We start from the raw sequence: 18,660 nt of genomic DNA on the forward strand, positions 1-18,660 counted from the left end.
TTTACAGCATTGTTAGGCGCTAGTAACATAACCATTACGCTGCACCCGCTATAACATCTGCTTAACTGTGAAAATGACAAATAAACTATTTGATGTATTAGTGTCATTTATTGACCATATTAATTCGTGATGTGTCCATCTTTGAGTGTTTTTTTGGATTTCCATAAAGTTGAATTGTTGAGTTTGCATAGCTAAGTGCTAGCTAAAGTTGATTTGTTGAGTTTGCATAGCTATGTTGCTAACTACGGGATAGCATTACGAACATGTAGCTGGATAAACAAATAACGTTATATTATTACCCAATCAAATATCAATGAAAGTTCAAACGCGTAACCTTTTGGTAACACGAAAACAAAAACATAGAAGAAAATTGGGCGTGGCCTGCTGCCCTTACAGGAAGTGGAGTAAAAAAAAAAAGTCTCCAAAGAGTTTTCGAAACTCAATCAAGATATATATTTTGCCAACAGGCAGTGCAGCGCTAAACAAAGCCGCGGTGAGTTGTTGATAATTGGAAAGTTGATAGGTCGCAACGAATAAAATAAATATAAAAACTTGTTTTTTTTAACGTAGCTACTTTATCTATATTGAAAATGTGAAGTTTGACGAATTTGTTGTTTTTGAGCAAGATAGCTAGCTAGTTAAACGAACACTGTCTTAATCGCTACGCTAGCTAGCAACGAAGCTAACACTGAGTCCTAATCTTTGACTAACGTTAGCTATTTTCGCTAACTAGTAAATGACTTATGTTTACAAGCATATATTTATTTTCCGGATAGCAACTAAGTACTAGCCATAGTGAAATTAGCTGTGTTTCCATCTGTATCATAGCTAGCTGGTTATCACTAGATACTATCTAGCCACCGTATACATGAATTGTGTTGACCAACTAACGTTAGCCAGGTAACGAATCCGTTAGAAAGCTGTCTAACGTTAGCTAGCTACAGTAGCGTTAACTCTGCTAGCAACTATTGTTATCTAGCTGTTGGTGTTCTGACAGTGTGCAGCAAATCGAATGATGGTTAGCTAGCTAGCTGTTAACTGGCCAAACTGCCGTTAGTTAGCTATCTGGATTTTTCTGGCTACTATTTCAGTCTTTGATTCAGTGATGAGCTAGCTAACGTTAGCTAGTGAGCGAACTATGTTGCTAGCTAAGTGATAGCCTTATGAACATGTAGCTGGATAAACAAATAACGTTAGATAATTAACTAGCTAGTAGGTCAACCTTTAACATCTTGTTCCATCTGTGTGCTAACTGTCATTGTGTCGCTCCTGTCTCTCAACACAGGGGAAAATATGCACTACTATCGTTATGAAAATGCAGAAGTCAGCTTCTGTTACAAGTACCTCATGTTCAGCTACAACATCATATTTTGGGTAAGTAGCAAAAGCAGTAGGTAACCCTGTAAACAATGAGTAATGCAGACATGCTGTGGCACCCCGTTGTCTCATTTGGTGCTATGCTATGAATGTAGTTATGCATATGCTGTATAGTTGGCCTGAGTTTGCCTGGCGGACTAAACTCCACTCGATGGTGAAGGAAGTTTATGATGAACTTTACCAAGAGAGTGGAGCAGAGACCAGACTTTGTGGAATCTAGCGCAGACTACATCGATTTGCCCAATACTTAAAAAAAGGTAAATCCTGAAATGCCTACATTGTACCAATGTTTGACCTCTAGTTGCGTGCCTTTCTTTTATTGCTGAAATTCATACCTTTTCAATAAACAATCAAATACAGCCACCAACTTTGCTCGTTTCTGTTTCTCGAAGATGGCAACTTCCATTAATTGAATCTCTGACATTTGTAAATTAAATCTAGGCTATTTTTTTTAATTTTTTTATTTCACCTTTATTTAACCAGGTAGGCTAGTTGAGAACAAGTTCTCATTTGCAACTGCGACCTGGCCAAGATAAGGCATAGCAGTGTGAACAGACAACACAGAGTTACACATGGAGTAAACAATTAACAAGTCAATAACACAGTAGAAAAAAAGGGGAGTCTATATATACATTGTGTGCAAAAGGCATGAGGTAGGCAAATAATTACAATTATGCAGATTAACACTGGAGTGATAAATGATCAGATGGTTATGTACAGGTAGAGATATTGGTGTGCAAAAGAGCAGAAAAATAAAAATAAATAAATAAAAACAGTATGGGGATGAGGTAGGTGAAAATGGGTGGGCTATTTACCAATAGACTATGTACAGCTGCAGCGATCGGTTAGCTGCTCAGATAGCAGATGTTTGAAGTTGGTGAGGGAGATAAAAGTCTCCAACTTCAGCGATTTTTGCAATTCGTTCCAGTCACAGGCAGCAGAGAACTGGAACGAAAGGCGGCCAAATGAGGTGTTGGCTTTAGGGATGATCAGTGAGATACACCTGCTGGAGCGCGTGCTACGGATGGGTGTTGCCATCGTAACCAGTGAACTGAGATAAGGCGGAGCTTTACCTAGCATGGACTTGTAGATGACCTGGAGCCAGTGGGTCTGGCGACGAATATGTAGCGAGGGCCAGCCGACTAGAGCATACAAGTCGCAGTGGTGGGTGGTATAAGGTGCTTTAGTGACAAAACGGATGGCACTGTGATAAACTGCATCCAGTTTGCTGAGTAGAGTGTTGGAAGCAATTTTGTAGATGACGTCGCCGAAGTCAAGGATCGGTAGGATAGTCAGTTTTACTAGGGTAAGTTTGGCGGCGTGAGTGAAGGAGGCTTTGTTGCGGAATAGAAAGCCGACTCTTGATTTGATTTTCGATTGGAGATGTTTGATATGGGTCTGGAAGGAGAGTTTAGAGTCTAGCCAGACACCTAGGTACTTATAGATGTCCACATATTCAAGGTCGGAACCATCCAGGGTGGTGATGCTGGTCAGGCGTGCGGGTGCAGGCAGCGAACGGTTGAAAAGCATGCATTTGGTTTTACTAGCGTTTAATAGCACCCCTATTAAACAGGGGTTGCCAACCATTTCTAGCATGAGAGCTACTTATAATAAATTAAACATCTTGTGAGCTACTCATTTGTCTCATCTCGCCTGCAATTCTTCCCTGGTTCCTTAGTGTACAAGAAAAAGTAGGACACTACTTGTTTTGTTTTTTTTACTCTAAAATGTACACTTGTTCATAGATAAACAACATATTGTTTATGTGAAGACCATTTTTTATGGGGGGGGGGTGTGTATGGAAGAAAATGAACAAATATTTAAAAAAACTTGTAATTCCCCTTCTATTGCACCTGATCCTTTACTTGCACATCTAGCGAGGTGAGGAATGTGGCATCTAATGTGCAGCCATGGTTCTGTACTGTTGCTGCTCATTTCATGTCAAAGTAAGCAAATAATAGATTCAAATGTCATAATTAAGCAATACGGCCTGGTGGGGTATCACACACACACCACGGCTAAGGGCTGTTCTTAAGTACGGCACAACCCCCAAGGTGCCTTATTCTATTATAAACTGGTTACCAGCATAATTAGAGCAATAAAAATAAATATTTTGTCAATACCCATGATATACGGTCTGATATACCACGGCTTTCAACCAATCATCATTCAGTGTTCGAACAACTCAGTTTATAATTACTCATAATATACTTCTGCCATGTACACCTACTTTGCAGGTAACATTTAATTGAGACGGTTTTGGGGAAGTATTTCTGTCAACCCACAAGACCGTTATCACGTCAACTGGCTAAACACAGTGATAGACAAACGTGCGCACCACTCAGACAGACGGGCAATGTTTATGGAAATTAATTGGGAGATATTGTTAGGTTTGGCTTTTTAAGCCAATAGTTGCTAACCAGGGTTGGGATAATTAAGCAATAAGGCCTGAGGTGTGGTATGTTGGCCATATACCACACACCCCCAAGGTGCCTTATTGCTATTATAAGCTGGTTACCAATGTAATTAGAGCAGTAAAAATAAATGTTTTGTCGTACCTATGATATAGCACATCTGTCAGCCAGTCAGCATTCAGGGTTTGAACCACCCAGTTTATAATATTGCGTTGATTAGACAGTAGCGGGGAGCTTACAGTATCTGATACTTAGATTAGATTGCAGTGGACACTTGAAAATGTAATGTACTTTCAGAATTGTTTGATGAGCTACTCATAGGTGGGCTGCAAGCTCCTAGTAGCTCGCGATCGACCTGTTGTAGACCCCTGCTATAAAATTATTGTAATATGTCAAATAAAAGTGTGTTTTTATGATTTCTCTCGTTTTTTCCCTCATCTCTGGACCGAAAAATGCTGCAAGTCAATAAAGTAATGTGCCAAATTTTGGGTTTACTGGCACCTGTAATGATCTGCGAGATTTGATTGGTCGGCACAGCAGCTGTGATTTGATTGGACAATGAGTATTTGGAGCACTGGGCTTACGTCATCAGATAATCAATTGACACTTGCACATTCACGCTAAATTGCCATCTTTGAGAAACAGACATGAGCAAAACGTCAGTGGTTGTATTTTAGTAACATTTATTGAAAAAGTATGGATTTCCGCAAACAAGGCCCGCAACTACAGAGGACAAACATAGGTACACGGTAGGCATTTCATGATAAAACATTTTTTGAAGTATTGCCCGTGAGTGAATTGATATTGTCTGAGCTAGATTCCAAAAAGCCTGGTCTCTGCTCCACTCTGTTGGTGAAGTAAATCATAAACTTCCTTCACCGTGGTTTGCTAGAGTCAGCCATGAGCAGTAAATCAGATACTCAAGAATACTGCAACTTTAAAGCCAGGCATACACTACATCTTTTTGAGATTGGAGACAAAATCACCATGTTGTTGCCTACGCGAGGTGCGTGGCTGTCACCGACGCAATCTGAGGGCTATCGATCCCGTCTTTGGGCCATCCCAGGTGTTCCCATTTTTTCAAACACATTTTATCAGCACAAATCTGCAGTGCTCTTGTAGTGAGATGTGCAACGGCATGTTTTGAGAACGCTGATCAGCAATGAGAGCTTGCCAGAGAAAAAGCCAGTGAGATGATGATGTATCGCAACACCCAGAATGTGTCCACTGTCGAGCCAGAGTGATTACTACTAGTATGTGTTTGTACTTGTCTTTAACCTAAGCCAGTGTCAAACCACTACAGCTCTGAAGTTCACAAGCAATTTTACTCAATTCAAAATGTGTAGGCTGGGTGATTCAACTCTGTATGGCAAGTGTGAATTTCTGATTGAATGTGTTTGTGGCTGTTTTTAGCCACCGCTTGTTCCAGCTACGTTTTCTAATCACTCGTTGTTTTCAGGAGACAGCGTGGTATGGAGAATCCTCACGACAAAGTGAAGAATATTGTAGTGTGTGACCCCCAGTCTGTGCCACATCGTTTAGTGTGCACACCACTACTTTGGCAAGACAACAACAAAAAAAATACAACAAAGACGTTTGTTTAATGTGAGGCTCAGCGATGTTAGGATTTTGAAAGTCGTGTAGTTTACGCCCGGCATGAGATGGAGCATATAGCAGTCCCTCCAGGATTTTGTAATCGCAACATATTTAGCAAAATCAACAATTTCCTGCATATTATGCGAGGGCTTGCAGATTTGACCAATCACTGCACTATTTCTGTCAGTCAAATCATCACAATATTATTGCATACAACTGACCCATTACTGTGGTACAAAATTGGGCTCAATTTCAACCAATCACTGCACATTTTTGCCTGCAAATATCCCAAAATCCTGGAGGGAGTAAAATGGTGTTCTTTTAAGACAAGAATGTCTGGGAAGCCCATGTAGAGAACACATTGATTTACTAAAACCATTTTTCACCTCTGAGGGCAGATGGCAGCCCCTGCTGGCTGACCTGGTGCCCCCTGCCACAATCTTTCCACACAGAGCACATTTTCAATAGCCATTCCCTCTATAACATCCTCCACTGGTAACTGCCTCTTTCTGTTTATTTCTCAATTAAAGAAGGGTGTGAGCTTTTCTTTCATTTCTTTAGCCTATATCTCTAATGCCCTTCCAAAATCCAGAGTTGAGAAATAACCTTCAGAGCCCCTACTTCCTGTTTTAGCTAGGGAACAGGAGACTCACTAAGATATTTGCTAGCTTCCTCTCTTTGTTTGTGTCAACAGGAAATGTAGAAACGCTTCTGTTTTGGATTTTGGCTAAGCTCGTTAATTCATCTCTTGATAGGGCAGCTGTATTCTGAGTTCAAAGATGCGCAATAACCACTTATGACCCATCTCTTCCTGTTTTTTTTTTTTGCAATTTCTTGAATTTTGGTGCCCTTTTTAAATTAAAGACATTGTCAGTGTTTTCGTTATTAGCAGGCTCCCTCTTCTATACCTAGTTATGCTTTAATATTATTTAGTGGCAGAGTTTTCCCTAATGCCTATGTGAAAATGTAAAAAATAAAAGTAAACAACTGAACACACCAAGTAAAAAATGTGAACACATCTGAAAAAAAGTCGGTCTGCTTCCTTCCTCAGCTGGCTGGAGCAGCATTCATCGCCATTGGGTTCTGGGCCTGGAGTGAGAAGGTGAGGGAGCAGCTTCTCCCATTGTCCTGTAAATGTTTCACCACTGTACAGACAGCTTATTTCTATTAATTGACTCTATTTGTGTAATTGTGTTTGTGCCAGACCTTCAGCCCACAGACTTGTCACTTGTCATCACTGCCATCACATCTTTTAAAACATTCACAACCATCAAATTCACAGTTAATTTCCCCTATTGTTACACACAGCTTGAAGCTGATAACACATTTTAATCGTCTGTTCTGTAGGGTTGAACCGCTACATTAGAGGTTATTGAAATGCGTATTGGAGATATTGTTACAGGATAACACGCCAGCTTTTAATCAGATATCCCATGTAATTTATTCAATATATTAAATAATTTAATTCTTTATAATGTGGCATTCATTATTCTCGGAATGACTGTCTACTTGCATGTTGATGCTTTGCTTGAAATGGTATCAGCTTCTCATCAATGTCTGAAAGGTCATACAGTATTTTATGTAATTCCTGTGTCGCCATATGCCAATACCCTGGGGATCTGTTAACCATTGAGCTAACTCAACTGTTCTCACTCCTGTAGGGAGTACTGTTGGACCTGACACAGGTGACACGGCTGCATGGCTTTGACCCCGTGTGGCTGGTGCTGCTGGTGGGAGCGATCACCTTCATCCTGGGCTTTGCAGGATGTGTAGGAGCACTCAGGGAGAACATATGCCTCCTCAAGTTTGTGAGTACTGCACCACCACAATACTCCTCCTATTGCTCTTGCTCGATCTCTCTCTTGGGGGTCTCATAGCATACCATTAGAATACTGGTACACATTTTAGCTGCTCTTACAAGTGGGGCTGTGATGGTCATTGGTCAGCCAAATGACTGAGGTAACTGTAATAACCGTTTGAGTAGAAAAAAAGTAATCATTCTCCTCTTGACTGCATGTGCTGTCGTAGAAATATCATGAATAGAAGGGGCATACCCATTCAAGCGTGATGGTATATGGGGTGGACTGGTGGCCATTGCAAGTTTACCCATAGTAGCAAGGCATGAAGTATACCCATCAATATGTGTTGTGGTTTGTTGATTTAAACTCAAGTGACTTTTTGCAAAAAATGTATTCCATTGTATGAGCCATATAAGTTAACATCATACATTCTACTTTACCATGGAAGTTATTGCATGAATATACCAGGCAACAATGTTTGAGTTCATGAAATTACCGGTCAAATTGCCAGGGTTAGAAGTTCCAAGCACTTTTTATTCATTCTATTTTTCTGTGCTGCTGGTGCAGGGAGGGGGGCATTACCTAGGCAACGCCTTGCTTGTTTCAGCAAGAAGCAACAAAGTTTCATGTTAAGAGTCTATGTTACCACAGAAACTGGCTCAAACTGACTCTTCAGTCAGCTGTTTGTTTCAGAAATATATATATATATATATATATATCGTATCAGTCAAAAGTTTGGACACACCTGCTCATTCAAGGGTTTTTCTTTATTTTTTACTATTTTCTACATTGTAGAATAATAGTGAAGACATTAACTATGAAATTACACACGGAATCATGTAGTAACCAAAAAAGTGTTAAATAAATCTAAATATGTTATTTGAGGTTCTTCAAATAGCCACCCTTTGCCTCAATGACAGCTTTGCACTCTTGGTATTCTCTCATGAGGCAGGCACCTGGAAAGCATTAATTAACAGGTGTGCCTTAAGTTACTGTGTGGAATTTCTTTCCTCAATGCGTTTGAGCCAATCAGTTGCATTGTGACAAGGTAGGGGGGGTATACAGAAGACAGCCCTATTTGGTAAAATACCATATATATTAGCAAGAACAGCTCAAAGAAGCAAAGAGAAACGACAGTCCATTACTTTGTAAGACATGAAGGTCAGTCAGTACGGAACATTTCAAGAACGTTGAAAGTTTCTTCAAGTGCAGTCACAAAAACCACCAAGCGCTATGATGAAACTGGCTCTCATGAGGACCGCCACAGGAAAGGAAGACCCAGAATTACCTCTGCTGCAGAGGATAAGTTCATTAGTTACCAGCATCAGAAATTGCAACCCAAATAAATGCTTCAGAGTTCAACTAACACACACATCTCAACATCATCTGAGGAGATTGTGTGAATCAAGCCTTCATGCTCGAATTGCTGCAAGGAAACCACTACTAAAGGACACCAATACTAAGAAGAGACTTGCTTGGAGCCAAGAAACACGAGCAGTGGACATTAGACTGGTGGAAATTTTGTCTGGAGTCCAAATTTGAGATTTTTGGTTCTATCTACCGTGATGATATCCGCATGTGTATTTCCCATGCAAAGCATATATTATATTTTTCAAAGTAGCCACCCTTTGCCTTGATGACAGCTTTGCACACTCTTGGCATTCTCTCAACCAGCTTCATGAGGAATGCTTTTCCAGCAGTCTTGAAGGAGTTACCACATGCTGAGTGAGCACTTGTTGGCTGCTTTTCCTTCACTCTGCTGTCCAACTCATCCCAAACCAGCTCAATTGGGTTGAGGTCGGGTGATTGTGGAGGCCAGTTCATCTAATGCAGCACTCCATAACTCTCCTTTGTCAAATAGCCTTTACACAGCCTGGAGGTGTGTTTGGGACATTGTTCTGTTGAAAAATAAATGGTAGTCTGACTAAGCGTGAACTAGATGGGATGGTGTTTCTCTGCAGAATGCTGTGGTAGCCATGCTGGTTAAGTGTGCCTTGAATTCAAAATAATCACAGACAGTGTCACCAGCAAAGCACCATCACACCCACCATGCTTCACGGTGGGAACCACACACGCAGAGATCGCCCGTTCAACTACTCTGCGTCTCACAAAGACATGCCGGTTGGAACCAAAAATCTCCAATTTGGACTCATCAGACCAAAGGATAGATTTCCACCATTCTAATGTCCATTGCTTGTTTCTTGGCCCAAGCAAGTCTCTTCTTCTTATCTGTGTCCTTCAGTAGTGGTTTCTTTGCAGCAATTCCATTATGAAGGCCTGATTTTACAGTCTCTTCTGAATAGTTGATGTTGAGGTGAACTCTGACGCATTTATTTGGGCTGCAATCTGAGGTGCAGTTAGCTCTAATGAACTTGTCCTCTGCAGCAGAGGTAACTCAGGTTCTTCCTTTCCTGTGGCGGTCCTCATGAGAGTTTTTTTTCATTCACCACATCCTTCATTAATTAGGGTATGCAATAGTTTTATCTTTAAGCTGTTTTTTTTCTACCCATGCAGAGCACTACTGATGCTTCTCTTATCAGTCTCCCACCACATATAGTTAACTTGTTTTTCTCTTCTAGTTCTCAGGGGTGATCGGGTTGATCTTCTTCCTGGAACTGACTGCGGCCGTGCTGGCGTTCGTCTTCCAGGACAACGTCAGAGAGTGGATCAACGACTTCTTCCTGGCCAACGTCAAGGCCTACAGAGAGGACATCGACCTGCAAAACCTGATTGACTCCCTGCAAAAGCTGGTGAGAGGCAGAGAGCGAGAGCTATGCAGAGTGTTGCTGTGGGGGGTGGGTAATGGGATATAGAGGCAGGGAGAATGTGAGACACGAAGTTACTTAATAACCTGCTGTCCCTCACATCGGTTCTGTCACATTGTTTCCTTCCTTTCCTCCTAACCCCTTCCCGAGATGGTTCATACATCCTAGTGTTGGTGTATAATTGTGTGCTTGCTTTCACAAGCCTTGCTACGATGGCCCGTTGGTCTCTACGGACCTGATGATACTTGAACCACTGTCCTCTAAGTGGCTGTGTAATGTGTGCTCAGTCCTACACTGGCAGATGTATGGTATGGCAACACCTCAGGAGTTGGTGTGTTCGGGTTCATTAGAACCATCTGACTCAAACTTCCCTCTTGTCTGTCCTAGAACCACTGCTGCGGAGCCAAGGAGCCTGATGACTGGAACCTGAACGTCTACTTCAACTGCACCAACAACAACCCCAGCAGAGAGAGGTGCGGAGTGCCCTTCTCCTGCTGCCTTAGTGACCCTGCAGTGAGTAATCTGCTTACCCTTATCTCCATGTCTCTCTTGGTGTCGTTGCTCCTTCACTATCCATCTCTGAATAAGTTACTCTGTACTAGTTGTTATAACTGCCACTGGCATGCTCATTTTTAGGTATGCCTCTTGTTAGTCCTTGACACTGACCGGACTAATTTGAGATGTTTCTTTCTCTCTCTCTGCAGGACTCCGTTTTAAACACCCAGTGTGGCTATGATGTCCGTAAACATCTAAAGGTATGACTCTATCCAGTGCACACATCACATATACTGTTGATGTTGGAAGTTACATACCTTAGCCAAATACATTTAAACTCAGTTTTTCACAATTCCTGACATTTAATCCTAGTAAAAAAATCCCTGTCTTAGGTCAGTTATAATCACCACTTTATTTTAAGAATGTGAAATGTCAGAACAACAGTAGAGATTTATTTCAGCTTTTTTCTTTCATCACATTCCCAGTGGCTGAGAAGTTTACATACACTCAATTAGTATTTGGTAGGATTACCTTAAACAATTTAAACTTAAGTCAAACATTTCGGGTAGCCTTCCACAAGCTTCCCACAATAAGTTGGGTGAATTTTGGCCCATTCCTCCTGACAGAGCTGGTGTAACTGAGTCAGGTTTGTAGGCCTCCTTGCTCGCACACGCCTTTTCAGTTCTGCCCACAAACTTTCTATGGGATTGAGGTCAGGGCTTTGTGATGGCCACGCCAATACCTTGACTTTGTTGTCCTTAAGCCATTTTGCCAGAACTTCGGAAGTATGCTTGGGTTCAATGACCATTTTTGAAGACCCATTTGTGACCAAGCTTCAACTTCCTGACTGATGTCTTGAGATGTTGCTTCAATATATCCACATAATTTTCCTCCCTCATGATGCCATCTATTTTGTGAAGTGCATCAGTCCCTCCTGCAACAATGCACCCCCACAAGATGATGCTGCCACCCCTGTGCTTCACGGTTAGGATGGTGTCCTTAAGCTTGCAAGCCTCCCCCTTTTCCTCCAAACATAATGATGGTCATTATGGCCAAACAGTTCTATTTTTGTTTCATCAGACCAGAGGACATTTCTCCAAAAACTACGTTCTTTGTCCCCATGTGCAGTTGCAAACTGTAGTCTGGCTTTTTTAATGGTTGTTTTGGAGTAGGGGCTCCTTCCTTACTGAGCGACCATTCAGGTTATGTCAAAATAGGACTCGGTTTACTTTGGATATAGATACTTTTGTACCTGTTTCCTCCAGCATCTTCACAAGGTCCTTTGCTGCTGTACCTGGGATTGATTTGCACTTTTCGCACCAAAGTATGTTCATCTCTAGGAGACAGAACAGTTCTCCTTCCTGAGCGTTATGGTGGCTGTGTGGTCCCATGGTGTTTATACTTGCATACTGTTTGTACAGATGAATGTGGTACCTTCAGGCGTTTGGAAATTGTTCCCAATGATGAATCAGACTTGTGGAGTTCTACAATTTTTTTTCTGAGGTCTTGGCTGATTTCTTTTGATGTCAAGCGAAGAGGCAGTGAGTTTGAAGGTAGGCCTTAAAATATATCCACAGGTACACACACCTCCAATTGACTCAATTGATGTCAATTAGCCTCTCAGAAGCTTCTAAAGCCATGACATCGTTTTCTGGAATTTTCCAAGCTGTTTAAAGGCACAGTTAACTTAGTGTATGTAAACTTCTTGACCCCCTAGAATTGTGATAGTGAAATAATCTGTCTGTTAACAATTGTTGGAAAAATTGCTTGTCATGCACAAAGTAGATGTTTTGGAGTGTTTAAACGTTTTTTAATGACTCCAACCGAAGTGTATGTAAACTTCCGACTTCAACTGTATGTATACATATAATAATATATGCTATTTAACAGACCCTTTTATCCAAAGCGACTTTTGATAACCACACATAATCTGCAGGAATCGCTATTTGTATTTATGATAGCCTACTGCATGTCTTAACTGTATGTTTATATGGCCTATATATGCATCCAAGTCTATTGTTTGCAACAATCCACCTCTACTAGCTGTAGTAAGACTGTTTTTGTGAAAGGTAAACATTGTAAAGTAATAGATTACATTTCAGTGCAGAAAGTAAACTTCCATTTCTTCTTAAGGGTAGATAATACAGGCTTTAGTGTCAGGTCATTTAAGCTGTATCGACAGTGCCTTTTCTTCCCATTACCCAAATGGGAGAAACACAGATTTCGTGTTATCACTGCTGAACGAAAGGTAGGCTCCCTCCTGTCCCTGTTAATCTCTTGTCACTACGAAGAACGGCAGGCTGAAAATAAATTATTCTTTATCTATTTTTTGGCCTAGCGTTCCAGTGGTCGCTCTCAAATCTGGGGCTTAAATTTGTTTTTCTGCAAATCCACCCTGTTTTACATCGGTTCTGGTCCCCTGGCTCAGAAGGAACTATTCATCTTCATTGTTATTCAAAGTTATGAGGCAAACTGATTTGTCTTCTTTGTTTACCAGGAAAAATGTCTTAGACAGAGCAGATGCTTCTAGATAAATGGGAGTTTTTATGTTGAAATGGAAGAGCTGAGTTTCACTATTCATCATAGATGACTCATCAATTCTTCATATTTTTTTCGTTTGTCACATACACCGGATAGGTGCAGTGAAATATGTTTTACAGGGTCAGCCATAGTAGTATGGCGCCCCTGGGGCAAATTAGGGTTAAGTGCCTTGCTCCAGGGCACAAATATATGTTTTGCCTTGTTGGCTCGGGTATTCAAACCAGCGACCTTTCTGTTACTGCCGCCCATTAATTGCAGAAGAACTATCTATTTGCTAATTTTGACCTTTCCTCTGCCCCTTGTGATGGTCAATATTAATTTCACTGAGATATTGCCATAGGCTGTCATAGATAATAGCTACACAATAGCAAAATGCATCCTTTTGACTTAAAAAATATATATATTCTAAGTCGGGAAACTTCTTGGCAACAAACACTTGGTGTCAAATCTTCTTTGGTATTTGAAAAAACAATCAAGTTTGATCTATCCTACAAGATACATTAAGTGCACCAAGACTTGTACTTAGTGTAAGGTGATTTGAGTAAGCCGGTATATACAAAGTTATGGGAGAGCATTCCATATAGCTCTCATTTCCTGTTTCAGGGGGACTGGATCAACTATATTTACATCAAGGGCTGCATCCCAGCCTTAGAGGAATGGCTTCCACGGAATCTCTACATAGTAGCTGGAGTATTCATCATTATATCTCTGCTTCAGGTAAATATATCTATATTGAAATGAGAGTACATGTTTATATGCTGATGGGATTCATATCTATTGTTGGCTAATGCTGTGAATTCTTCCGCCTTTTCAGATGATGGGCATCTTCTTGGCTCGGACACTGATTGTCGACATTGAGAAGGTCAGGTTTAACTACTAGTGAGGGGTGTGGTGGAATGCATAGGCCTACGGGGCACTGTACTGAGAGAGAAACTGTCCACCATCCATTCCGCCCTTTTTCTGATCTCCCTTTCTGAGGCCCGGCAAGGGATGAGAGAAGAGGACAAAAATACTTCTTCCATACCTATGGCTCATTATCTTTGGACTATTCTGTCAGTCTCTGGAGACTAATACCTCTGCAGAGCCTGCACAGTGGACATGAAGCTGCCTTATTCAACTAGACTCGTATGTGCCTTCTCTCACAGGATTGCAGTCAGACTTCAACGAACCACTTAAAAATAGCCTCTGGGTTTCCCTTTAAATATGTTTTTGGTACATTCTTGTATTGTTTTCCTAAGACACTCTGAACATCTTTCCCGGGAACAGTGTCTTAACCAATACACCCAGGTAGAATCCTGGGTGAATTCATCATACCTCAACAATGATCAAAAAACAACAATGAAGTCGTCGCAATTGTTTAAACGGTGTGCTCTCTGGCCTGCAGCTTTTCATGACGAGAATTGTAGAATATCAGACTGTGTGAGCAGTAAGAGTTGTCTACCACATCAGTGAAGATATAATTGCTCCAATATGAGACTTTGCCCTAGAGCTCTTTCTGAATCAACACGATCTCAGCACCGCATTGTGTGATGGCTATTATCGTCCACAAGCCGGCTCTCTCTCTGTCAAACCGTCTGGTTTCACAGCGCCTCAGAACTTGACTCGACTGAACGTCTATGGCAGGAACGGACGAAACAACCATTTGTTTTAATTGGCTAATCTATCACCATCTAGCATAACCCTTAGAACCTCCCCCTACATTGAGCACTTTAAAGCTCGAGCAGCACAGGTGATTTAAACAAGTGAGTTCAGAAAATCTGAAAGTACACTTCGAGAAATATTTTTTCAGATATAAACTTTAAATCCCAAACTCTGAAATCAATTGAGCTCAAAAATATGGCTATGTGATAGAACATTTATATTGATTGGCTATTTTTGCCATATTTCAGTCTCATCTAATACCGCTGTATCAGGCTCGCTGTCTCCCACCTCGATTTTATCCACACCCCTTTCAAATCCCACTTTGTTGCTCAGTGTTACTAGGCTCTATGCAACAGCAATTTGACCCTGGGGACGAGGTTAGGACAGGCTTTGAACTGAAACCACCATTGTCCCTTAGCTCTCAGCTAAACATTGGGAAAATTCTGCTAGCTCTTAACCATTTGAATCAGTCTGCAGCTGTTCAAACCCACATGTGCACTGCTGAACCTCTGACTTGTCAGTCAAGCCATGTCTTTTCTATAAGTCATGTCTCATAACTTGTCAGTCCACAACGTGCATAAAATGCTTCTGAGCAGAAGTTGAGTTTTGATCATTGCGATACATACTACTTTCCTTAAGGGAAAGTGAATTGTGGATGCAATGCATATGTAGATAGTTGACATGTTTTATTTTGATCAGTGTTAGATGACCTGTAAGTGAAGTATTAGTTAGTAGTTAGCCATCAGAGTAGCAGAGTTTAATTATTTTGCTGTTGTGTTGATGCGGCTGCCCGATTGAACTTTATAGAGATATACAATTACAACTGTACTTGATGCCCAACCCATCAACATCTCTCCTCAGTCCAGACTATATACCTCAAGGCACCCAGCAATCATCCAAGTGACCACTGGCCTAACATTATTCAAAGCGTTCTGAATGCATATTTGGCAGAGGTATTTGCCTCATGCTAGTTAACTGCCAGTCCCTCCATACATTGAGCTTGCTTTACTGCCATCCTGTCCAAAGATACTCTGCTGTCCTCGTAATAGAAAGGGGAGCTTTACAGAGGCATCTATGGCGGGTTATGGAATGTTGATTGAGGATATATTTTATGGGGTTTTATATCGCATGAATGCTAGAGTTGCGCTATATAAGTTACAAGATAAAAAGACGCAATTGAAAGCAATGGAGTTGACGGTCATTCAGGCCTTCAACTGCAGATCTGCTGGTGAATGTCTGTCATGTAGTTGGACAATTTTCTTTGTTTTTTGTGTGTTACTGATTGTTTCCATGTAATCATGAGTGTTTTTAACAAAAGGGATGTTCTGTTTTATGTAATGACATTTTGTAAATGTGAATTTTAATTAATTCTGGATAGGTTTTTATAAACAATAAAGTATGTTTGTCCATTTTGTTAAACATCACAGATGACAATATAATTTAGTCAAATTACCTTCCCCAGGCATACACTTACAAGGTGGTCGTTGGATATTCTGAAAAGTGCAAAGGCTACTACATGCTTTTGTGCCTCCTTGGTCGAAGGATTTGACACTCTAAACAGTACTGATTTAGCTGTGTTTTAGAGCCCTCTTGTGTTAATTATGGGAAGTTAATAGAAACCCTGAACAACCTTCATGGCTGACTGTTTTAAAATAACTAGGAATAGGTCTATTGCCACATTGAGAGAGTCTTGCAACTTTGACAGCATTGTATTTTTTCAGCCTGGCCACAGAGCCATAAACAAACTTTACATATTCCTGAGCACCTCCAAGACATGATACATACTAAAGGTCTAGTTACATTAGACCAGGGATGTGCAACGTTTATGGGGGTTGGGGCCACAAAAATCTTAAAACCACAGCAACAGCTCACAAGGGTGCGACCTTGTGAGCAAAACATTTTAGCGGCCCCTCATGACAGCGTAGAACATTTTAAAGTACATTTCCTGCAATTCTACACATTCCATGGGATGTAGAGAACGTTCAGCAGTTTTAAAGCAAGTTTGCTGCAATTGTGAACATTTTGCCATGGGGCAGTGAGAAAAATGTGCAGTTTTACGGGAATTTTCCTGCAATTCCACACATTTTGCCATCGGGTGGAGACAAATGTTTGCAGTTTTTAATATGATTTCTGATGATTAATGGGGGGGGCCCCCCGGTTGGTAATTCAACTATGATTATTATACATTTAGATATCTGGCCACAAGACTAACTTACCAATTAAAAAATTGTAGCTGACATGGGCTAATTGAGTGACTGTCAGTGACTGACATAACAGTAAAACTGCTGATGCAAACCACATTTCGAAATTGCACCTTATTCTAACTTTCAACAGTAAGTTGACACCCCGACTGAGTCCCCCCCCAGAAAAACGAAAGTATAGAGGTTGGTCAGGGAGGATGGGTTGGAGTAATCCGCCACCGTCTAGCAATCCAAAGCAATCCTAACCTTTGTCCTTAGTTCATCTAACCACAAACATAAACTCTCCATATAATTCTCCTTTGTTGTTACGAGCAGCAAGCAACCTGATCTCAGAGAAAGACTTATACATCTTGGAGGATTTATAGTATTATAAGGTAGACTACATGACCAAAAGTATGTGGACACCTGCTCGTCGAACATCTCATTCCAAAATCATGTGCATTAATATGGAGTTGTTCCCCCCTTTGCTGCTATAACAGCCTCCACTCTTCTGGGAAGGCTTTCCACTAGATGTTGAAACATTGCTGCGGGGACTTACTTTCATTCAGCCACGGAGCATTACTGAGGTTGGACACCGATTGTTGGGAAATTAGGCCTGGCTCGCAGTCAGCTTTCCAATTCTTCCCAACGGTGTTCAATGGGGTTGAGTTCAGGGCTCTGTCCAGGCCAGTCACGTTATTCTACACCGATCTCGACAAAACATTTGTATGGACCTTGTTTTGTACACTGGGATATTGTCATGCTGAAAAAGAAATGGGCCTTCCCCAAACTGTTGCCACAAATTTTGAAATAATTTCTAGAATGTCATTGTCTGCTGTAGCATTGAGAATTGCCTTCACTGGAACAAAGGGGCCTAGCCCAAACAATGAAAAACAGCCCCAGACTATTATTCATCCTCCACCAAACTTTACAGTCAGCACAATGCATTGGGGCAGGTAGCGTTCTCCTGGCCTTCGCCAAACCCAGACTCATCCATCGGACTGACAGGTGGTGAAGCGTAATTCATCACTCCTGAGAACACATTTCTACTGCTGCAGAGTCCAACGGACAGTACACCACTCCAACCGACACTTGGCATTACGCATGGTGATCTTAGGCTTTTGTGCGGCTTCTCGGCCATGGAAAGACATTTCATGAAGCTCCAGACTAACAATTCCTGTGCTGACGTTGCTTCCAGAGGCAGTTTGGATCTCGGGAGTGAGTGTTGCAACCAAGGGCAGACTATTTTTACACACTTCAGCACTTGGCGGTCTTGTTTTGTGAGCTTCTGCGACCTACCACTTTGCGGCTGAGCCATTGTTGCTCCTAGACATTTCCACTTCACAATAACAGCACTTACAGTTGACTGGAGTAGCTCTAGCAGGGCATACATTTGACGAAATGACTTGTTGGAGAGGTGGCATCCTATGACGGTGCCATGTTGAAAGGCCATTCTTTGGAGATTGCATGGCTGTGTGCTTGATTTTATTCACCTGTCAGCAACGGGTGTGGCTGAAATAGCCAGATCCACTAATTCGAAGGGGTGTCCACATGCTTTTGTATATACAGTTCTCGTGACTTGAACTAAGCGTTAATCTGATGATTTATGTATCGAATCAACTAACTAGGTTTAATTGTTACTCAATTAAATTAATCACTATAACAATTAACTCATTAGGATTCTTTTTTTTTGATAGAAAGTTTATTTTCAGGGTTGTAAACAATGGAGACCTAAGCTGCAGCTTGAGTCTCAACTCATCCTTTATACACTCTGGTAAAAAGGGGGCTTTTCCATCATGCTGACACACTCTGAGCTCCCTCGGGCCTGGCTACTTACTGGGGCAAAGTATCA

The 18,660-nt window shown here is 41.3% G+C and overlaps 1 protein-coding gene across 1 annotated transcript; it reads left to right on the forward strand.

The window, feature by feature from the left end:
* The first annotated feature begins 215 nt into the window (after positions 1 to 215).
* LOC110502552 (tetraspanin-14) lies at positions 216 to 16,052 on the forward strand. Its single transcript, XM_021580672.3, has 9 exons — positions 216 to 493; positions 1,286 to 1,374; positions 6,439 to 6,489; positions 7,049 to 7,195; positions 9,766 to 9,936; positions 10,339 to 10,464; positions 10,656 to 10,706; positions 13,591 to 13,704; positions 13,802 to 16,052. The coding sequence occupies exons 2-9, from the start codon at positions 1,294 to 1,296 to the stop codon at positions 13,865 to 13,867; spliced, it is 807 nt and encodes a 268-aa protein (XP_021436347.1). The 5' UTR covers positions 216 to 493; positions 1,286 to 1,293; the 3' UTR covers positions 13,868 to 16,052.
* The last annotated feature ends 2,608 nt before the right edge of the window (positions 16,053 to 18,660 follow it).

The sequence above is a fragment of the Oncorhynchus mykiss genome, chromosome 23 (assembly GCF_057628025.1).
Source record: "Oncorhynchus mykiss isolate SJ-2025 chromosome 23, ASM5762802v1, whole genome shotgun sequence".
Classification (NCBI taxonomy): Eukaryota; Metazoa; Chordata; class Actinopteri; order Salmoniformes; family Salmonidae; genus Oncorhynchus; species Oncorhynchus mykiss.

Coding starts and splice junctions, on each gene's coding strand:
- LOC110502552 (XM_021580672.3), top strand. CDS start 1,294: ATGCACTACTATCGTTATGAAAATGCAGAAGTCAGCTTCTGTTACAAG. Junction 6,490..7,048: donor TCTGGGCCTGGAGTGAGAAG/GTGAGGGAGCAG, acceptor TCACTCCTGTAG/GGAGTACTGTTGGACCTGAC. Junction 10,707..13,590: donor ATGTCCGTAAACATCTAAAG/GTATGACTCTAT, acceptor TTCCTGTTTCAG/GGGGACTGGATCAACTATAT.